This window comes from Coturnix japonica, chromosome 1, assembly GCF_001577835.2.
Source record: "Coturnix japonica isolate 7356 chromosome 1, Coturnix japonica 2.1, whole genome shotgun sequence".
Classification (NCBI taxonomy): Eukaryota; Metazoa; Chordata; class Aves; order Galliformes; family Phasianidae; genus Coturnix; species Coturnix japonica.
This window is the reverse complement of record NC_029516.1, coordinates 68,623,265-68,647,080: the sequence shown is the minus strand read 5'-3', so window position 1 is coordinate 68,647,080 and position 23,816 is coordinate 68,623,265. Positions and strand designations below refer to the sequence as shown.

At 38.0% G+C, this 23,816-nt stretch overlaps 2 protein-coding genes across 4 annotated transcripts in view; both read right to left on the bottom strand.

The window, feature by feature from the left end:
• The window catches only part of LOC107318315 (alpha-2-macroglobulin-like protein 1), a 44,141-nt gene extending 38,593 nt beyond the window's left edge, over nt 1–5,548 (bottom strand). The window contains exons 1-2 of the mRNA XM_032446795.1: nt 5,526–5,548; nt 2,804–2,872 (exon numbers count right to left, since the gene is read on the bottom strand). The gene's annotated coding sequence lies outside the window, so the exon portion shown is untranslated. The remainder of the gene's footprint in view (nt 1–2,803; nt 2,873–5,525) is intronic.
• A 2,681-nt stretch (nt 5,549–8,229) lies between these two features.
• Nucleotides 8,230–23,816, bottom strand: part of RIMKLB (ribosomal modification protein rimK like family member B) — a 35,981-nt gene continuing 20,394 nt past the window's right edge. For all 3 annotated transcript variants that reach the window (XM_015872171.2, XM_015872155.2, XM_015872164.2), the window contains 4 exons: nt 17,189–17,419; nt 15,191–15,277; nt 11,690–11,893; nt 8,230–10,812 (listed from right to left, as the gene is read on the bottom strand). In XM_015872171.2, coding sequence (XP_015727657.1) covers nt 10,349–10,812; nt 11,690–11,893; nt 15,191–15,277; nt 17,189–17,419 — 986 coding nt within the window. In that variant the 3' untranslated portion in view covers nt 8,230–10,348. The remainder of the gene's footprint in view (nt 10,813–11,689; nt 11,894–15,190; nt 15,278–17,188; nt 17,420–23,816) is intronic.

Here is a 23,816-nt window from a genome sequence, read left to right as displayed (position 1 = left end):
AAAACAAAAAACAAATAAACCACAACCAACCAACCAGCTAATGGCTGGCTGTCAATTGGGTCTGCTCATCTGGCAAGCAGAGACATATCAATGGATAAACTACGATGGCTCATATATATGGAGACCAATCAGTCCTCAAAGACATAGACCTGGGAGCCCAAATTTCAATACTAACAAAGCAAGATGCTGAGAAGTGTAATCTGGGTGGCAGAGGGTTAAGATTGCTGTTGTGAATGGATCGAGTGCTGTTGTCAAACCAGTCGGGTCAACTTGTAACTCCCAGGTGAGAAATGTGCATAATCTACTCACTTTGCAATTAAAGACCATCATGAAAATATTTTAGGATTGGATATCCTCAGTGGGTGAATCTAATGCCTGCCAAAAGGCAGCATACATATGTTCTTTTGGCTCAAATAATCTTGAACCCCAAAGGAGCAGAGGTGCTGCAGCATGTACAGTTTGCACAGCCCCTACACCCCCTGAATCTAAGATCACTAATGTACTGCAATACTCTATTACTACTGCAGTATGAAATGCAATTTCTGAAGTTACAGCAAACTGAGAGAAAAGACAAATTATCTCCAGAACTCGCTCCCCATATAACTTGATTGTCTGGCCAGCCTGGAAAGCATATGGGAAGTAGTGATTAGCAATCAATTATCAGCACCTAAATGCTAATACAGCCCCTATAGCTGCTGCCATCCCAAACATTGCCAACTTAACAGCTACTGTGCAAGCAGCCATGGATGACAGCTTTACGTATAAAGGACATGTTCTTCATGGTTCCCTTGTAGGAAGAAGATAAACAAAAGTTTGCTTTCACCTGTGAGGTAATACAAGATATTTTTAATGGACTCACACAGGGGTATAAGCATTCTCCTATAGTTGCTTATGCTGGACTAACTGAACTTTTATACACAAGCACATTTCCTCAGGATGATATATAGGATGATATCCTAATTGCAGGGACTTTAAAGTGGCAGCAGCAGTATAGCAAGCACTAGACAAAGCAGGAATTGAGATTCCATCTGGAAAATGTAAAGGACCAAGTAAAGAAGTAAAAACGTACCTGGATTTTCTATCACTTCCCATGTATTATACTCACTCTTACAGAAAGGCAAGCCATGGGAGTGGAAATAAAAGCATAGAGAGGCAGTTAAAAATAAATCAGTCACTAGGCCAACACATCCCTTCAACACTGCCATAGCTGAATGGGGTTTTGCTGAACATGATGCTTTCTGTAACCCATTCCAAACTGGCCCCAGTGAGACAAAAAAAGTCTTTATTGTTTTGTGCAACCACATTTAAAGAAACAGAACAACAATATTGAGAATGGGAAAAAAAGACGTCTGTCTTTAGTCTGAGCAGTTAAGCAAGTTGAGAAAACATATCAGGAACAGCCTGTACAAATCAGAATGGAAGCAATCCTGAATGGGACCACTCCCCTAGAAGGAACAGCACAAAAACACGCCATCCAGAAATTAGTTGAAAGACACAGTAAAGTTCCCAAATTTCAGATGCATATAAACACGTATCTTCAGCATTACAGCTACCTTTTAAGCCTTCAGCAATTACAGTGCACCTTTCTGAGGGCACAGCAACAGAAAACATTTGGTTTACAGATGCCTCAACCAATAGAGAAAATGGCAAATGGCAATATAAAGCTGCTGCATTGGAAAACAAAACATAATGGTGGAAGGGAAGATGATTTGATGAGTAGTTCTAATCTGATACCTAGAGCTTGAGACAACCTAGAGATAAAGAGTGATAAACCAAGTGGTACAGAGGGGGAAAGAACGGGTTGGAGAATCAAGGCAATAAAACAAAATGACCAGAAAAATAAAAAAGACTGTGTCTAAAGTACAGCTGTCTGCTTAAATCTTGCACAACTGGGAATGCCCAAGTTACAGAGGTTTTCAAAGGCTTATAGCAAACATACGTTATCTTAACAAAGAATCCCCAATATGTTAATAGAGGTACAGCTCTGTCTTTTTCTAGCAGTCACCAATGTTATCAGGAAGGAATGATTTTCCTTGAAAGCCTAACAAAAGACTTGTACTCTCAGCAACATGACTGATAAAACCAAAGGCCTGATCAAAGGCTTCCAAGGCATTTGGGAGAACTGCTAATAGAAAAGATTTCAGAATTCTTAGGAATTAAATTTCTGAAGGAATCGAATGCTAACATAATGGAAAATATCCAACAGGTTATTTTGGAGCTGTATAGCTGGAGCTCAGCTATACAAAAACTGCAAGATTAACAGACTTCTGAAGTTAACCAGCATTTGAAGAAAGGCTGTTACAGAAGACACCAAGAAGAACTGCAAACTCTCATGAATTAGAACACATAACTTTTATTCAGAGCTTGATGTTAGTGAGCTGGTGTTCATTACGACTGTTAATCCGAGTCTGGACATCATCCCATTCTATATTGCTGTTGGTTAATCCTTTATTTGCTCCACTATGGAGGGGACATTTTAAAGAAACAGGTGTCCACAGAAGAGGGAGAATACAGCTCCTGCGGGTGAAAAAAAAAACAAACAAAAAACAAAGAAACCCACCCTAAAGAAATAAATCACTGACATGTTAGTTTCATTCCCCCAAAATGAGTATCAGAAATTCAAGCAGTCATCATAAAAAAGTTCTCTTCAACTAACATCTACCCAGCTTCCTTGATAGTCGCATTACAGATGCACCAAGGAGTAAGCCACGGGTACCAAATTCATCTTCTGACCTTGGAAAAGGCCTTTCCAGACCAAGGAGCACAATGCAGTGTTCTAAAGGTGAAATCTGGTTACTGTTACCTTTCTTGCAGGCAGAGGAGCTCAGTCTCCGTAACTGTCGATCCAGGATCTTTCACAAGCAGTACATTCCTGTGGAAATATTTTATGTGGAGGAAAAAACGTGCAAAAGTTTAGCAAAATAAAACTGCAGCTTTTCCTGTCTACTATCTCATGAGATAATACTTTCATATTTGTTATTCAGTAAACAAGCATTTCCACTCAGGCACACACAAAAATTCCTACATGCTACAGTTGCGCTACTCCTCCCATATGTTGCTGTTAGGATGGGTGGGGAAAGCAACAAATATTTGTGTCGTTACTGTTGACCTTCTGATTGTTAGATTAATGGGAAAATATAAACACTAAAGTCCTTTGTCTAAGATGTCACAGTTTTATTCATATTCTACAAGATTCTTAATGCTTTAGGCAAAACAATGGGAATCAGCAGAAGGCTTTGAAAGCCACTATTCCATAAGCAAGAATGAGCATAATCTGTAAAATCATATTTTAAGCAACGTTAAAACTAATTTCTGGGGAATGCAATAAATTTTCTACCAATCTTCCCAAAGAAGTTAACTTTCAAACACTACAAAGAACTCGTACTGTATTTCTTCCAAGAAAATCTTTGAGTAACACATAGGAAATGGGATTAGAAATATCAAATTATGAGCTAATGAGAATTTCTTTAACAAATTTGAAGAAAATATAGTATTTTTTAGACATTAATACAAAACCACAAAGCTCTCCCTCCAGAAGACCCAACCACCACATGCCTGAAGGTATTACAACTGTATCCTATAGCTGCTGATTCACAAAAATACATACAAATAAATGCAAAGGCCTGCCAGTGCTGAGATGCAAGAAGCAGGTGTGGCTGAAAAGAAAAAGCACTGGAAACATGAATACATTACAGGTCTGCAAAATTATCTAGAAAGCAAAATTAAAGACATAAATCACACACTCAACTACATCAGTGAAATTGAATATCACACCACTGATGTACATAGAGCAATTCCATGTTTTTCTTAGCACAACTGAGCAAAACTTGGCACTGAAATGATTCCTCCCACGTTAAACCTCAGATGCAACATATGGAAGCGTTGATAAGTTCACTATGTTCCAGAAAAAATATATACTAACAGTAAAAAATATAGATTATTTAATGATAATAGTAATTAATGTACATACTAAGGCTGTTCCAAAAGTAATGCCTCCTATTTTATTATGTTGGCCCACAACATCAGAGGAGGATGTTGGTAGTATGCAGCAGAGACGGAACCTTCCTGCCAATATTCCACAACATTTTGTCATCGTGTAACAGATGGCAGCAGAGTGGCAGTCCGACAAAATGACATTTAACATGGAAGTGCATATGAAGCAGAAGTGTAGAACTGAATTCCTCCATGCAGAGAAAGTCACACCCACTGACAATGCTTGCTGCACATTACGGAGATCACACTTGGGCTGTTAGCACAGTGAGACAGTGGGTAGTGCTTTTCAGCAGAGCCAGTAGCGACATAAAAGACAAGTCGCATTCTGGACAGCCATGCTCAGCTGTCACACCACAAAATGAAGTGCATCTAGATCTGTTCATCCACATGAATCAAAATACTATGAACAGAGAACTTGTACAGAACCAAATACGATCTTCAATGCACTGGAAACAATGGTGGTAACATTGGAATATTGCCGAGTTTGTGCCAGGTGGGTCCCACAGATGCTCACATAGGAGCAGAAAAAACACCATATGCAAGTTTGTCAGGATCTGTTGAACCAATACTACGCTAAAGGTGACTGTTTTCTAGATCACACCATTACTGGTGATGAGATGTGCTGCCACCCACCATGAGCTGGAATCAAAGCTGCAGTCCATGAAGTGGCAACATGCAAACTCCTCATTGAACAAAGTTCAAGATGCACAGTCTTTTGGGATAAGAAAGAGGTGATCTTCCCAGATTTCCCAGAAACTGGACAGACTACTGATGGTGACTATGTTGAAAAAACAGCATTTTAAAGCTGAGAATTTGCTCTATCAGTTAGTGTTACCGTGCTCTTTACATCCATTGTGGTTTCCTTGGAAATAAACAGGAGACAACCTTTTAGAACAACCTATGTTAAAAAAACGTCTGAAATGAGCACTAAGTCTATACACGTCATGGGAAATAAAATAGCACAACAGGAATATTGGGAGCCTGTATGAAGTCATGTATTCCAACTATGTAATATTTCTCACTGTGTATAAAGCTCCTCTACACTTCAAGTAAAAAAACTTGAAATTCTCACCACCTTTAAAGTGAAACCACAGAATAAGGAAAGGAGTTATCAGAGAAGGATAATGTGTACAAGTTCTTAGATCAGTGAAGATAACCGCCTCTATCATTGAAGACAAGTGCATTCCTCATCCTTCATAAATAGAAAAAAACAGCCCCCCTTGTATTCTTCTCTGGAATCTCCTCTGCTGAATTTGGAAATTAAGGTATTACAGGAATCTACATGAGAAGACTTCTACCCTGTCCTCATTTTTGTTTCATCTGAGTAAAGCAAAGGACAGTGACAGATTTCTTAAAGGCCAACATGTAGAACAAAAGGAAATAAAGAAGTAGAATTTTATCTAAATTACACTGCTAAAAAAAATCATTCGAGAAGTTTGATCAAAATGGACTAAAAGGGAAAATGAGAGGAAGGCAGACAAGTTACCAAACTTATGAAGGTTACAATAAGACCAGAAAAAGAGTCAATTTACCTGACAACAGGGCGATTTTAGATGTCACCAAACTGCCACGTTTACCATGTTACCCACTTGCATTACTGAGAGGACAAGTTTAGGAAGGAACATTCTCAAGGATTTTTCTTAAGTTCTCATTCTTGCCATCAGAAAGGGGAGAAGGAAAGGTTTTCTCTGGATTACTTTGACTTTTTTGGTTCCTGAAAATTTTTGCAGAGAACAGTAAGAAAGTGCACTGTTAGAAAATATAATTTTAAAAAAAAAAAAAAAAAGAAAAAAGAAAAAAAACAAAGGAGGGAGATTAAGTCACACAGAATAAAGCAACAACAAAACCCATCCAAAATTCATGCATCAAATTTTTGCCATCAATTAAAATGAATAAATAAAATATTTTCAACTAAAAACAGAAATATGGGAGGCTTGGAGATTCCAACAGCAAGATCCGCCATCAGAATACTCCAAAACTCACCCACTAAACAAAGAAAGAAAATCTGGCTTATAAATACTGCAGTTTATAACACTTTATGAAGGTTTATAAAACCTTCAGTGTTCATTTTAAAGCAACTCCTATAACAGTGAAAAATTCAAAAATTAAAAAAGACAGTAGCAACAGAGGTTACCTGTCTGAGCACCTACAACTCCACAGAGAGAACAGAAGTGTGTCGTTTATCCTGCACCAGCCATAACGCCCATAAACCTTCTCAAAAAGAGTGAGCCGTGAGATAATTGTACAAGCAAATTGTTTTCATGAAGTCTTTCTAGAGCCCATAGAGTCACTTATATATTTAACTGACAGATACCCACAACAAAAGGGAGACAAGATTTAGCAAATGTCACTGATGTCATGTGTTGGATTTTGAATTCCAGTATAACTCCTTAAGAAGTACCCTTTGCATCTGAAGTACACTGGTGCTCCAGAGGATACTTCCTGAATAAGTATCTTGCATGAAAGATAGCTCACAAAGTGGAAGAAAATGTACAAATAGCGACCACTAGTTCAGAACAAGAAGCTTCAACAGTCCACATACTCATCAAGCATTGACCTTCTATTATTGCATTATGAATGATGTGCTGTAACATTGAATTAGGTATTTTTTTTATCAAACACACTAAAGCATGAAATACAAAGCTTAAGATACAGTCCATACATTGACATAGCAAGACATCAATTAGAAACATGTTAAATTGAACAGAAGAAAGTCTCCACTGTTACAAATAAAAAGAAAAAATAATAATCAGATGTAGTGTAGGATACTTAAGTTGTATTTAGTGTAAGATATTTAAGCAAGAGAGTTTCTAACTGGCTCTTTCAAAATTAAGAAATACAGAAATATTTCTATCACTATAAGATGTATTAACACTATTATAATCTGGCTGTATATTCATTACTTTATCCAGCATAAAATTCCAAACTCAAATACGCAGGTAGTTTTAATGCAACTGTATGAAACTTTAGCATGTGTTTTTCAGCATACGGAAATGAAGGAAATACAGCATATAAAGCTGAGGTCTGTAAGTTCACCTTCAATGGGAAATATTGGCCTGGTTACAACGGGCCACACTTGGATACATTTTTTTACTTAAGTAATAGGAAGAACCTCCCTCCACACCCCATATCATTTTGTACATTTCACTATTTCAAGAAGCAACGGATAAATAGCAAGTAAGTACATCAGATGAGTGTGTCCATTTGTACCAGTAAACCTTCAAGTAGGGTTTTCATATGCAATATCAATAACCTATGTATAAACAAACATATTTGACGTTTCAAATATTGCTTCCTTTCCTGATCACTATGCAAAGACTTATCTCCAAAATTGCTTTGGAAGCACCAACCACAGAGGAGTATCTTACCACAAAGGAACCAAACTGTAAGTCTCTCAACCCACTGTTTGTCAAAATAAAAAACCTCATGGTTATTTACTACATCTATTTTATTATGTTAAATGTTACCTGGATATTCTGAAAGGGTGAGAGAAATGTAAAGTTACTGTGTAACACAACATTTCTCAACAAAATAGAACAGAGCCTTAAAAGACAGCCCAGATTGTTCAGTTATTTGTTCTTTTGCCTTAATGATACTATTGCAACAGAACTCCTACTATACCAGCTAGCATATGCTGGCTCCCTGCTTCTATTCCACATGTGCTTTTCAGCCAAAGCTGAAAATGTGAAGACTGACCCATCACCTTCAAAATGAGTGCAAGCACATACCAATAAAAAATAATAAAAGAACCAACATTCAAAATTCCCCTTAGATAAACACACAAGGGGAAGAGAGTTTCTGAAAGACAGTGTACTGCTCAGTGACCAGAATATCAGCTTTCTTTTGTGTTCTTTGTTTCTGCAGCTTTTCATAGAAGTTAAAGACATTTATATTCTTCAGATACAACCTGTGCACTAGAAGGCTTAGGAAGAGAAGATTTTAAAATATCCAGACTGCTGAAGCCCCTTTTGTTGCTGGACCAGCTAGCCCGCTTCTCCTGCTTAACACCACAAGTCAACCTTACACTTGATTTTAATAATAATATTTAATTCTACCAAAAAAAAAAAAAAAAAAAAAAAAAAAAAAAAAAAAAAAAAAAAAAAAAAAAGAAAGAAAAGAAAGAAAGAAAGAAAAAAAAAAGCCATTTTATTACATTCCTTTCAAAATTTAAAAAATAAAATAAAATATTAAAAAAAAAAGAACTGTACAAAGAAGCATGATCAAACCTCCACGAAAGCAGGTTAATACTGTTCTGTTTATTGCCTCTTGAAGACTCTCTGCATAGTGTCCATGAGTTGTGTTTAAGGTCCAAGTGAAGATAAAACAGCAGAGCAGCACAGAGGTGAATAGGGGCCGCAAAGGTGGGCAGTGCAGAGCCTCAGAGGGTACATGAGACATGCTTCATTAAAGTATCCAGGAAACAGCAGCATTGCACACACACAACCCCCCTCCAAACAAACCCTATTTTCACAAGATTGTTTTTCAATTGTAAACGTTTTACTTTGTGTACTTAAAAAAGAGGCTTATCTTTATGTATATATAAATATATATATAGTTCCAGGGCTTTATGATCCCAGAAAACTGGGAATGGAATGAGAACAGAGAAAGGAGAAGGTGGAAGAAAAGGAGGAAGGGAACATAGGGACTGAACAACTGACTCAGTATCTCTGTTCTGGTTATGTGTTACCCAGAACATCTCAAGGCTAATGAGAAAATGCACAGCCAGAACAACTTAGAAAAATCAGGTAGTGTAGAAAAAAAAAATTAGGATCTAAATAGACAAAACCCAAAATGAAATGAAGCGAAGCAAATGCGCGTTCACAAACTCACACAAGTGTGTGCGTTCACACCACAGACACATAAGAGTACAGAATCAATTTGTTAAATGTTTATGGACCTCGGTTATACTTGTTATTATCATTATTATTATTCTGGCTGAGCTCTCTTCCCTTTTTTTTTTTTCCTCTTTTTTTTTTTTTAATTAATTTGTTGCACATTTGCCGAAGAATTGAGAACTTCTCAATTTGGATTTCTGACAACATCAGCTTTTAAATATTCTCAGTGGGGAACGAGTAAGCCTTTTAAGTATTGTATGAACTGCAACTTTATTCTAATGTACCTCTAGATTTCTAATCACTTTTCGCTTCTCCACGCCTTATGACATTCTGCTCCCATAAAAAGCAAAAAAAAAAAAAAAAAAAAAAAACCAACTAAAACCCTCCCACTCAAAAAAAAAAAACAACAAAAAACCACCAAAACAAACTAAAAAACCCATAGTACAGACTTCAACTCAGTGTTTTCTTAAAGTCTGCAGTGTTTTCACTTTGGCCACTGTTAAAGATGCAGGCATAGAGAAGGGAGTGTTGGATGTGTATTACAAAAAAAAAAAAGGGAACATTAACATTGCAGATCTCTCTCAAAACGACTAAAACACTAACAAATACAAGCCAATGCACACTGTTTTTTTTAAACTAGTGTAATTTCTTTTCACATTGGATTAAACATTATTTTGTATACCAAACATTACAGTGCTGTTTAACTCCTCCAGTCATGCAAAATGTAAAATGTGCCACTTCTGCCACCAATATAATATGACCAATTCCCCTGCATACCTCCCAAACTCAGGATTTGAAGTGAAAAAAATCTGAGGTACTAGAAATCCTCTTTCAAATGCCTTATAAAGAAAAACAGTCACAAATCTGCCAGTTAATATCAAGATGGCACCAATTTGAAACTTGCACAGAAGCTCACATTAGGGCAACTGACACGCCTCTGTCTCATCATTTGAAGGGCCACATTCTGTAAGGTCTGAAAGAGATGGTTTCAAAACTATGCTGAATTTACCACAAGAGTGGGAACAGTACGTGTCCAGGAGTTTTAAATACCTGGCATTTAACACCTTCAACTCTCACTGAGAATTAAAGGCAGTCAGCAATTTACAGGATCAGACCTTAGAGAGCAGGAGAGAACTAACTGCTGCATTAATTCACAACAGTTTCTAGAGAGCTGCCAGAGCTTTCTGAAAATCTTCCAGTTAATCATATTTCAGTGCTTTCCTGTGAACACCCATGCACTGCAATATGTTGCAGAACCAAAGCAGCATCCAAATAAAACTCCCATTTAGGCTGCAAATTAAACATCTTCATTACAACAACAGTGCTGAAGAATTATCACAATATTATGTTCTGCAAAAAAATAGAGGCAGCAGTCACAGAACACATGCCTTTTAATCTTGCTCTCTTGATTGATCCTCCTTTCCTCATTTCTCCGAGTTTCTCTAATAAACAGCACTGCAAGTTGGTCTCAAAGAAAATTTTACAAGAGAGTTCTGTTGGTCATCTATTTACACGTAGCATCACTCCACAAGAAGTTTGATCTCATTGGCTAATAGCTGGTTCATGTTGAATAGAGCCCCCGGGAGCTTGGTGAGCAACTCTCTCTCCGTGGTCTCAGGGTCGCTGTCGACAGAGCTGGAGCTAGCACTCATATTGTCGACAACGGCACTAGCTGGAGGGCCCAGCTCTGGCTCGCTAGTCTCGCTTGCCGTGGACACCACAGAGAGTAAGGACATGCGCCGCGTCAAGCGACCGGGGGTTAGGAGAGAAGCGGCATAGTCCGCTATGATACCAGCTACATCTAGATTACAAGCCTTGTCAAAGGCAATGAAACCTACATTTGCATTGGCCTCACAGACGTAGAATGAACCGTCGTCCTTCATCAGTAGGTCAATGCCACACACGTCCATCCCCAAGATGTTGGACACTTGGATTGCCAGCTGCTTGCCTTGTTCACTCAGTGAGCACATCATACCTACACCACCTGGAAAAAAGTGAGAAAAACCTCAGTGTCTAAACTGGACAAGGGTGACCAACATACTTCTAGTCTGGCTGGTGTACCTCAGTTGAAGAACCAAAGCAAGCCTGCAAGCATAGGGCTGAGAACAACTCAAAAAAGCAACCTTCTTGTCACAACTGCTAATAACTTGAAATCTAGCAGGACTTCAAAAGATTCTGTGAAAGGCAAGTCAAGACTATGGCTTGTTTAGAAAAACAGCAATAAAAACAGTGAAGATGTCATTATATATTTTTGTTATCTTTGGGGAATTAAAAATATGACTAAACAAATCATCTTTGTTTCTTCCTCTAGGATAGAGGCTTTCTATATATACCCTTGTGTCCTCCTTTAAGGTAGAGGTTTGCTATATGTATTTGTAAGTTATCACAATAAATCATCCAGAAAAATTAAATCAAATGTTCTTGATGAGAATACAGATCTGCCAAATGTAATTGTGGGGGAAGAGGGTTAAGGACATTTTCATTTGCTTGTGTCTCTCTCAGATTGCTGCGATAAGTTAGTCTCTAACAAAAGAATTCTGGAACACTGCCTGTACTTCAGCTGGTCTAGTACACAGGCCATCATCTAAGTACTAAATTACACAAACTTCAGCTATCACATCACTTAAGTTTAAAAATATAAAACAATGCTAAAAACATTTAGCAGAAAAATCTTTCAGGCTGTATTTCCCCAGCATCAAATACAAATAACTAAAATCTGTAATGCATTTTGACTTACTAAAACTGCACTGGACATTAAGCACAGATAACACAAAATAAAACTTTCAGCTTATTGCAACTGGGTTTGTCCTTTTTCTGGATTCAAAAATATTGATTAGAGCTATAACCAAAGCTTTTCTTACCAAGTGAGCAGTTACTCTGCATTCTCCCATCTGTAGAGCAACGGAGCATGGTGCCCACCACACGGCCTCCTACTACAATGACACGGACATCCTTGCCATGGGACTCTTTCACATATTTTTGAAATAGGTATGGGGCATCATGACGGATCAAATGGCTCAGGTCTGCCAAATGGTGCTTGTCTCGTGCCAGGAACACAGCTTTGCCTGTATAAGAAAAGGATGGATTGTAGGATTGGAAGAAGCTACTAATTTGTGCTGAGTCAATGATTCAGCACAGAGAAGTAAAAACTCAGACCATTATGTTGCTCATTCTCACATGCACTATCTGTAGTTTATATGCATTTACAAATTCCTCTGTGGACGTTAGCAATGCAGTGCTTCAGTGCCTTTAAGCGTTCAAGTACCAAAAGAATAAGAGAAGCCATGAGAAGAGTGAGAGAATGAGAGAAAAAGGGGAAAAAAAAATACTACAAAAGCAGTAGATATTTAATTAGACCCACAGCCCACATATTTGATGCAGCAAAAATCAATCACATGAAACTGCTAAACAACAGCCTTTTAGGAGCACTCAGGTGACTAGTGTGTTATTGCAAAGCTGCTTCACTACTAGGAAGCTGCTGAAAGCTGCTCTTCCCAGTACTCGAGGTTTAGCAGTGAAGCAACTTAGTTCAGAGCAAAACTCTACACTCCAAATTATCCAAGATAAATTTAGCTGAACATTCCACAAAACATAAAAGTAAATGGTATGCACTGTAATTTGGAAAAAAAACCTCTTTAACTCTTCGGAAATTATTGGCTTTTCTGCCAGCAAACTTAGCAAAGATTTGTTTTAAGTTCAGACATCCTTCATCCTTCATTTCTACAGTACACCTAAGACTTCTCTGTTCTCTTCCTATTTTACTAGTACAAATGAAAAGCATTCAAGGAAGACTCCATCACTTCCATCTCTTTTCTAGTCTTACAAGAAGTCATCCATTTCCATCTTTAGCTACTTCTCCCATCTCCCAATTTGTTAATGACTCGTTCGGGTCACATTAAACATATGTTTTGCAATAAGGCTACACTGATTTTTTTTATGGCAGAATTGTCACTGAGTTATGTTGCAATGTTAATGTTAAAATACAATTTATAAACTGCCTATTCTAAGAAAACAGAAATGCAACTGTAGGAGACCTAACAGAAATATTATGCTAAGAATTTTAGCAAGTGCTTCAAAGCTCAACTGGAGAAGCCTCTGCTTTCTTGGCGTTTTAAGTTCTGCACAGCATAAAATGCTGCTTGATGAACATGGAATCTCTTATAAGAATCACAACACCAGAACGCAGACTTAAAAGTAGACAGTGCAGCAAAATCTTCCACATGATCTCTCCCATGCCCAACTTAAGCTCTGCTACAGGCAGTTACTCCTACTGTATTCCTAAAACTGGACAGAATTAATGATGCTTTGGAGGAAAACTACTTACATCACCACAAAATCTTGGCAAAATAAAAATAGGACATTTGAAACAGCACCAAACTGCAGAAAACTGGCTTAGGTGAGCATGACTTTCATTCATTAAACAACACTTGTGGACACAGTTGTCTCATTTTTAAACACCATTTGAAAATAGCCCATCTTAAATTAATTTGAAGAAGCTTTCCCAACTCTCTTAACATGAAAGTGCAGGCACTGCGATAAATTTGCATTAAAATGTATGGTACGTGAAGTACGTAAAATTTTCTAAACAAGATTACAGAATTAATTGACGCTTTAGGATCCTCTGGAGGTCATCTAGTCCCATCACTTACTCAAACGGGGGCACCTACAGCAGACTGCCCAAGACCATGTCCAGATGGCTTTTGAGCGTCTTCATGGAAGTAACTCCACAACCAATTTGGACAACTTGTCCCAGTGCTCAGTCATCCACACACCATGCAAGTGCTTCCTGGCGTTTAGAGGGAGTATTGTGCGTTCTAGTTTGTGTACACCAATGCTCAGCCTGGCATTGGACACCAGTGAGAAGAGCTTGGCTCTATCCTCTTGACATTCTCCCTTTAGATAATTGTAGACTTGGTGAAATCCCCTCTGAGCCTCCTCTTCTCTAGGCTCAATGGTTCCTCATCTTCCCAGTCTACCCTCACAGAAGAGTGCTCCAATTCCTTGATCATCTTCATGGCCCTCTGCTGGACTTCAGTAGCTCCATGTCCCTCTTGTTCTGAGAGCCCAACACTAGATTCAGCACCCCAGGTGCGGCCTTTCCAGTGCTGAGTAGATGGGAAAGGTCACTTCCCTTTACCTGCTGGCAATACTTCCCTAATGCAGCCTAGGATGCACTAGCCTTAAGCAGAGATTCATACGAATTCTAGCTAAAAATGGAAAAGAAGGTCAATAGCTACAAACTCGACAATTATTTCTAGATCTTAACAAGAAGCAATGTCAAGGCAAACTCAATGCAGTTCCTCAGTTACTCCACATTTGTGAAATTCAGCTTGCTGAAAAGTCAAATTCCCACATCACAGATTCCAAAGGTCTGCAAGCACTTTAAGTTATACAAATAGGTGTTACTGCCAAAATCTTCTACTGCAGCAGCCTTTTGCTCTCAGTCTTACACTACGTCAGTGCAGAATTTGTGCAAATACATGGTAATTCAAGCAAGTAATTAATCCAAATAAACAAAACCAGTCTAGATTTAGCTAATAATCGTTCCTGAATTAATTTACTAAATGGCTACATCATCTTTCAGAAGAGATGCACCAGAACAACTGTGTGGGAATAAACAGGCACAGTAAGAAGCAAAAAGTAGAGTAGGTTTCTATTAGTTTAAGGTAATTCCTGGTTTATGTGCTTAAATATCAGTTTCAGACTCTTCTAGTATTACTCAAAGTGGATTAAAAACAGCTTGATCTCCTATATAAATTACCTCTAAAACTGATTCCAAACCTTTTTACTTTAATAGATTACTCTCTACCATTAAAATGAATTTATGTAGTATTTTAGATTTAACACTTAAACAAAAGACTATAACAGAAAAATTTCACGTGAATCTGCCGCACTACCACAGGTACTGTCAGATTTAAAATAATAATAATAATTAAAAAATAAAATAATATAGATTCAGTTTGACAAACTGCATATGAGATTATATTTAAATCAGAATTCTAACTATAGAAAAAGCCATTTAGAAAGAAAAGTCAAATTAAGGTTTGTTGAACTAAAAATTTCTTATGTCTGTTTAGAAACATCCCTAAAACCCAGGTAGGCACTTCTCTATATCCCTGGAAGTAGGCCTCCATCATTACAATTCAAAGCTCTCCTTGCAAAAGTCACTAACGTACTGTTTCCCAGTATTGCAGACTATTAAGCATTCAGAATTTGGAGGCTAGCAGAACTTAGAAGTACTGCAAAAAAAAAAAAAAAAAAAAAAAAAAAAGTTCAATACCTAATAGAAAACCCCTTGACAACACAAGATCTCAAATACTGCTCAGAATACTCCCTGCCTTCACCTCTGACCTCAGACCCACCTCGGTGACCCCGTGTGTTCTTCACCACCATAGGGAACTCCAGCACTTCTGCCTCATCAATCATTTTGGCAAAATTCTCATGACCACCTGGTAAAAGAAAACCAATAATATTATATGCCACCAACCTGGTGTAAGCCAAACCGGGCATTTAATTGTGACACACTTCTCTCATTCTTCCAACTTTGACAATGCAGAGGGAAAAAAAAAAACAGTAGTTCAGAAAAATTTGATCAGAATTTTGAGGTGTTTGTGCATTACTAATTTCTACTCCCTTTAGAATGTAAGACAACTTGACAATCATAGAACGCCTTAGGTTGGAAGAGACCTTGAAGATTCAGTTCCAGACAACCTACTGTGGACAGGGTTGCCAACCCCCAGATCAGGCTGTGTGGGGCCCCATTCAACCTGCCCTGAATGCCTCCAAGGCTTCCTTGAGCAGCCTGTGCCAGTGCCTCACCACTCTCTGCGTTCAGAATTTAATCCTAACATCTAATCTAAACCTCTTTTAGATTAACAAATTTTTGATAATGACAATGGCCATTCATCACAATCCCAAAAAGCTCAATCCAATTTGTCTTTCAAATGTGAATGCCCTGATTCCTCCATCTTGTTGTTCCTGTTTAGCTCTTCTACTTCATCATCTGAATTTTCTAACAGGAAAATAGCACAGACAACACCAGGAACAGTTCCATCCAAACTATTCACCAGACAAACAGCATGGAATACAAAGTCAAGGCGTAATCCTGACAGCAATAACAATTCAAATCTTGTGACTCATTTCCCCTTTTCTAAGGCTTCTCTTGCATCTCTTTCTCCCTATTTCTTGAATTACTACTTCCATCTTTTTGTTGCCTTGAATCTGTAAGAATCTTAGAGAGTAACATTTAATATTTATGATTGATACTTTAATTTTGAGTTTTTTGTTTCACAGGAGGTTGACCACAGTACAAGAAATTAGATAACTAAGCAATTGAAGGGATGAGACTCCTCTAAAACCATGTGCAGTAAAGCACAGAAGTTAAGCCAGGACACTGGTCAGAAAGCCAGAAGCAACCAGCACTACTCCACCACAGATTTTAATGCATGTCATAGAGTAACATGTAGTTCAATACATCCTGTTTTTCTTGGCAAAGCCAACTCTCCTTGATAACTTGATACTTGTATAAAAAAGAAAGGTAACACTTCTGTCAAATTCCAGAGACGGGCATTAAAAGAATTAAGACAGGCAGGGAGTTAAGGAAGAAACAGAGATGATCTCCAACTACACCATCATTCTTGGTTTTCCTCTCCCTGCAATGAATTAAAAACTCGTTCCCTTCTTAAAGAGATAGAGCAAGTGTATCTATAAGGAATGGATGTTTCTTTTATCAAGTTTGTGTTTTTGCCAAGTTTTCATTACAAAAGTCTATCAGTGTAACTGCATGAAGGAGAGGAAAGCACTAACGCTTCCCAAAAAGGAAAGGAAGGGTGAGAGGTGCATTCCACATTTTAATGTATTTTAATTAAAGCAAAAATAAAACCACAGTAGCTCAAACAAATGGTTCTCCTAACCTGGCACTCTGTAAGAAACCAAAGGCTCCAGAGGCAGAAACCAGGAACATCAGTAATTAACTGATGGAGAGAAAGCAAACCTCAAAGAACTGTTAACAAGTACTAGAACATGTGAGCGTGTCCTATTTCTAGCCTTCCATAACAACTAATATATTTGCAAATGTTTTTACTTATATAGAAGTTCAGCATATTTTCAGATTTTACTAAATGATATCTTCAATATCCTGTGACATTCAGTCCCCCAAGTTTCTGCCTGTTGTTTTAAGCAACTGGAAGACTTCGAAATATTTTAGAAGTAATCAGCAAAGTTAGTTGCTGGGAAGTAGTGTCACAATTAAACTACTTGTCATAAAATATCACAGCTAACCAACAAAGCCAAAACCAGCATCTGACTATCCTATAAAAGGATAAATTCTGCAAGCAACTATTTTGATTACAAAGGCTTACCATACGAAAAGGTGTCTGGCAGGGGAACACCATGACCAGCAAGTTCTTGAAACGTCCAGAACTTATTGACGCAGTTGAGGATGGCCTGGGGACGATTCATTAACCGACAGCCCATCTTCTCTAAATGGCGAAGTACTGTGATATCACTGTCACTCTGGACCCAAGGTGTTGGTACCCTGACGACCACCACCTGGGGGTAAGCAGTAATAAGCTCCCCGTTCACCCGAAGACCTGAAGAAGGAAAACAAAACCATTCCAATCAGGTGCAGGGAGACAAACACAAAAAAACACATTACCCTGTATTTGATCACACTAGACATAAATGGTGAGCATTAGAACAGCACACATCTTGGCAGTCATACTGCTTCATACAGTACTATTACACTGTACTAGTGCACATAATCTTAGGCCATGTACCAGGATGAAAAACTTCTTGCTAGGTTGTACTGTCAACCTTCCTCTGCACGTAAGTTGCACACAACAATGACAAGAGCAGTAACAATAACTCAGGAAGCGCCTGCCTCTCACATATGTCTTGCCTAAATGATACTGTTTCTACCTTTCTCAGGCCCACATACATTGATTCCTCTGTTTGTGGAACCATGTCACACCATCACCAAAGCAACTGAGGTTAAATATGACCCTTAAAAAAGGAAAGTTTTTAACACATCATTTCAAAATCTGACATATAACGAATAGATACTCAAATAACATTATCAACTAGCATGGCTGCACTAGGTAACACTGAGGAAGGAACTGTAAGGAAAGTCAGCTTCATCACCAAGACCAGTGTCATCACTCTGTCGTGACCTACAGTTTTACAGACAATATAACTGAAAAAAAAAAAAAGGAAAAAACATGGAAAGTTGCAAGCACAGAAATATGACAGGATCGGTTGGGAAGACATCAGCTTGATGAGGACTGTCTGGAAGCTGAAAATGGGAAGAGACAAGTATTTTATATTCACTTTTCTTGCTTTAAGACCAACTGATTTGAATGTAAAACACACAGTTCACACTGCTGTCAGCAGCTAAAGGGTTAAAAATGAGGGGAAAAAAAAATGAGCTGAGAAATCACAGTTCATCTGCATTTCTATCCCTATGAAAGGTCTTTTCTAACTATTTACACTTAACCCAAAATAATTACCTGATTAGCTCTATTCCAAAGCCATTTTCAAATACACCTACCCAATTTGTAGACACACATGCTGTCAGGAAGTATATTGTCTTTAGGTTTTCATTTAAAAGTACATTTGAAGCGATCCTTTAGGGACAAGGGATCCTATGCGTACTTCCTGCTTTCTTTTTCTAACCAGGTTGTATCTTAGAGCTTGCAACAAAAATAATGAAATAAACACTCAAGTCCCTAAATGGAAGTAGAAATATATTGCCCAACCACCAGGAGGGCATAGAGACAAAACAAAGCCATAGCCAATAAAAATCTCTTCCCGCCCCCCAACCCCAACCCAGCACCCATTACCAAAATTGTACAGATATCAGAAAACAAACAGACGGATACTCTGGATGTTAACCTCATTAGCACCAAGCACTGCCGCATTGCAGCTGACGTGATCTGTGTGTTTAAATAAGCAGGCTTCAGACACACACACACACACCATCCTACAGAAGCATCTCTCAAGTAAAATTAAAAACAAAGTCTGATAGAAAACTGAGCTGAATGTGAATATCAGCAAATGGTCTATCATCTCCTTTAATCAGAAAAATAGCGCAGATTTAAGAAAAACGCTCTAACTTGTCAGTCAGATTCCATTTATTCCATTTACATGTGTAGAAAATATATTAAGGCTTACTTTCAGCTACACGAACTTTCTAGCTCTGTAATTGCATGCATGCTCTGATTCATGAGCAGGCTGTGGAACAGCCCTTTTTATAAAGTACTGTATTTTCTACGGACTCCCAAAATTGCCACTGTACATCTCTGCTGTGAACCAAAACTTCAGTTTTCTACTTCATAATCTCTCAGAGCCTATTTTGTTATTCTTCTTTCCAGTTATACCACATGCTGAAGTTCTGCACATTGGAGATTGGAGTTTAAAGATGAAAACAGTACAAATGTAGGGTTTTTCTGCCAGACTTGACAAAGAGGCTGGTGTAAATTCAGTCAGGCCATCCCTCCCCTTGAGTGACACTGGAAGTGAAGTGGTGATATCAACAGAACAATCTGAGCTTTTGTTCCCAATACAAATATTTTCTCTTCTTTGGATACTCTTCTCTTCAGAACATTTAGTTCCCTCCCTCTCTCCTTACAGAAGACAGTTTACAAACAAGCAGAAGAGCTACTCAATGAAATGCGTACTTCGAGTCACCACTGACATATGCCATAAAAATCAGCAGCAGCCTCCCAGCAACACAGTGCCGCAAACAGAAGCTACTTTATTACAGCAAAAAGGAGTCAGATTCTGCCACTTCGAAAAACAAGCTTCTATTCAACATTCCATCTGATACCCAGCAGTTAATGGTCATTATTGATGAGTGGGTTGATAAAGTAACGCTTATTCACTATGATGAATTGAAAACAGTAACACAGGACATATTAATACACACAAATAATTTCTCTTCCAGAGAAACAATTCATGAAAGCAAAGGAAAGAATAAAAAAAGAAGAGGACTCCTGAGCTAGAATATCACACTTTGTTTTATAAAAACACATATGAATCCTGCACTTGAGCAAGACCCGTTCTTTCACTCAGCTTTCTCTGGTATTTCCCCATGAGATGTAATTCTACAAAATGGAATATGAGAGACCTTTAAGATTATACACAGCAAATACCACAGTATTGAGATGAAAGTGCAAGGTGAGTTTTTTGCAGTGACAACTGTAATCGAACAGGAATTAACTTAAACTGGTTACATCACATCCTTCAAGCTTCCACCAAGCCTCGAGATTCTCTCTACGACAACTCAAAGCAGCACACAGTAACTATGTGGTTAATTAATAATCATCAGGTGGCCCAATGTGAGCTGAAAGAATTGAGCAACTCATCTCTACTGAAGAGGTTTACTGAGATCCAAACAGATCAGAAGCCACTATGTGAACTCATTAAGTCCACAGAAAACAGATATAACACTAAAATTCAGCAAAGATGAATGAAAGAAAAAAGCAAAAACTTCTGCTGCAATTAGCAGCGAGATCAGAAGACACATCTATAGCCTCAGAAAACCCTTAAGTTACTAACATCTAACATAGTAGAGTTCACTTGCATAGCAAGATACAAAGGACATTCTTGAATTCAATGCAATTCAACTCAATTCCTTAATTACAAAGTCTCATTCTTAGGAGTTATCATGTAGGCATCACATATTCCAAACGAAATACTTCAAAAATAGGCATGCTAACAAAACAGAGTTATAGCAACTTTAAAAGTTGCTGGCTGTCAGCTAAGATTCCTAAACTGACTACGTGTTTGTGGCCATCCTACAGCAAAACACACAGCAAAATGCTTGACCTTAAGCCTCAGTGAAGAGGTTTCACAATTTAAACACAAATTTAAAAAAAAAAAAATAAAAATGGATTACCTAGGACTCAAATTCAGGTCCTCAAGTACAGCACAACCATAAGAATTATAAGAACTTATTAAATAAAATGGTACAATACAAAGCTAAATGCTTAAATGCACAAGTGCTAGAAGAACCACATAGGGTGCCACATAAGTCTCATTACTGATACCTGACATCAAAACAGTGATACTGATTCTGTTTTTACTAAATTTGAATAATCAGTATTAATTGATACTCTATAATAAACGAAAGTAGCTGGAAACATCAGAAGTTATGGCCTGAGTAAGAAACGCAAAGGACATAAGCATACGAGAAAGGAAAAAGAAACTTTCTCAGGGAGAAAGCAGCGCGTTACTATTTCTGGTTCATTTACCCTTCCAGTATCAGTCAGGCACAAGATGCTGCATAATAGTTGTGTTAAAGTTCTGAAGTATTTAATAATAACGCACAGCTTACTTGAAGATAATTAAATCTGTTTCATCCCAATCGCCACGTAAAAGCTCTAAAGGAAAGTACCTCAAAGCTTTATCACTAATAGTAGTTAAATGGCAATGTCAAAATAGTGAAAAACATGGGGAGGCAGATGACACTCAAAACAACTACGGCCGTTCTGGGTAAGGCATTCTCTTCCAAACAATGGAAAACAGGCCGGACACCTGTATGCACAACTCATTAATATTAACTAGACTTGATGGCTAGATCTGTTTTTCTGAGCTACATTTCTACTTACAATACACTGCTTATAATCCCAAATTACAAGCACTTCAGAGTCACGAATAAATGTGAAATGAATGGATCCATTCTCCATTTTTTAATATGAGTACATGTATGCATACATTCAAAAAACGAACAAAAAAAACCTTGGGTTTTATGTTCAGTTTAGCTCATCTGACTTAAGTCAGAGCTGACATACACATGGACAATCTTGTCTTTTACCACACCATCCAGCATCTCTCTGTCCTGGTGCTGACTGACCAGCAGACAATGAATTTCATGGAGGAAAAAAAAATGCTTTCTGCTTATATAGCTTCAGAGTCACTAGTATCAACACATGGAAAGTACTGAACTGTAACTTTGAGGGATGGTTTTACAAGACAGCAGAGACAACAAACTTAACTTGAAACCAGAAGATGAAATCTCGCTACTCTATTCTGACTATATACTCTCCTTTGTTCTCTATTTCTGGCTCTTGTCTGTCACAAAGTTAGGTTGGCTAGCTACGTTTGCAGAGCACCATTCATGACTTATGTTATCTCAGCTACATGAGACATTGGTGGGGTGAAATCTTCGTGAAACATCAAACTTGGACATTACACTATTAAACCAGCAAAAATCAGCTCTGTCAGCCTCTCTTCATAGGGCTGATTTTCCAAGCCCTTCACAAACCTTGTTGCCCTTCTCTGGACCTGCTCCAGTACCTCCATGTCCTTTTCGCACTGAGGTACCCAAAACTGAACACAGTACTTGAGGTGAGGCCTCACCAATGCCGAGTACAGGGGCAGGATGGCTTCCCTAGTCCTGTTCACCACACCATTCTGTTGTAGGTGTTAATGAGGCAGAACCTCGTTATTTAAATTTAAATAATATTTATTTAAATAAATAAATAAAAAGCATTTAGTATATTTTGATATATATTTAACTAGTTTCTTCTATGAAAGGAAAAGTTATTTTGCTTTGCTCTTTGTATCTTTTGAGTTTCCACAAAGATAAACAGGAGGCATTACTTCTGAATCAACCTACGCAGTAATTGAAAACTGAATCAGAAATGTGTTGACATACCTCTCATGTCCATTATTGACATGCAATACAGGTTTTATAGGAAAAACCCTAAACATGCACTGAAAACTGAACTAGTTCAAAACGTCAAAGGCATTTTAAAATATCATCAAAACCATTATAAAATTGGTGCTTAGCATAAATAATTCGTATACAACTTTAATGATCTTAGAAATTTAATGTTTTAAGAATCAATGAATACTCTTGAAAACACTGATTAGCACTCCCAAATAAAGCAACATTATCATATTAATACATCAAAGCACTATGATGCAGGTATAAGAAAAATGTAGAAAGAAAAGGAAAGTAATCTATCTAGAAAACAGAGATGTGATAGGAATAGACCATCTAGAGCTCAGTAATTAATGTATAGCATAGGATAGAGCAGGATAGAATTAGAATTTAGACAGTTCAGTCAGACCTACTAAGATCATCTAGTCCAGCTGCCTGAACACATGAGGGCTTAACAAAAGTTAAAGCGTTTTATTAAGGGTATTATCTAAACTTGTCTTTAACCACTGACACGCACAGGGCATCAACCATCTCACTAGGAAGTTCTAGTGTTTTAACACCCACTCATCTGATTTTTCCTCATGCCCAGTCTGACAGGAGAAAAGCCCAGCACCTTCTTCTGCTTCCTCTCCTCGGATAAAAGACCTCACTGCAGGGAGCAGTGAAGTTGCCCCTAAGCCTCCTCTTCTCCCAGCTGGGCACACTGAGTGCTTTCAGCCTCTTCTCACAAGACATGGCTTCCAAATCTATTATCAGCTTGGTTGCCCTACTCTGGAAGCTTTCAAGAACCTTAACATCCTTTTTATAATCTAAAGACCAGAACTGCACACAATGCTCCATATGAAGCTGCATCATTAACAAACATAGCCAGAGAATCACCACTACTTATATTGTGTTTAATCCACTTAAAGGTGCAGTTTGTTCCTTGGCTGCCGGGACACACTCCTGGCTCATGCTGAGCCTGCTGTCACCAACACCCCCAGATCTCTCTTTGCAAGGGTGCTCTCCAGTCACTTTCCTCCCAGGCTGCTTACAGTATTACTCCACCACAGGTGCTAGACTTGCCATTTACTCTTATTGAACTTCATACCTCAGAAGCAAAAAGAGCATCCTACTTATAAAATAGACTAATCTCTTAGTTTCTGTGTCGCTACAGATGAGTCTTCTTGTATCTCTTATCAAGAGATACAAGAGTGCTCTCTTTTCTCTCCTGTAACTCATGATAGGACTAGAAGGAATGTCTTCAAGCTGTACCAGGGAAGGTTCAGACTGGACATTAGGAAACACTACTACTCTGAAAGAGTGGTCAGGCAGTGGAATGG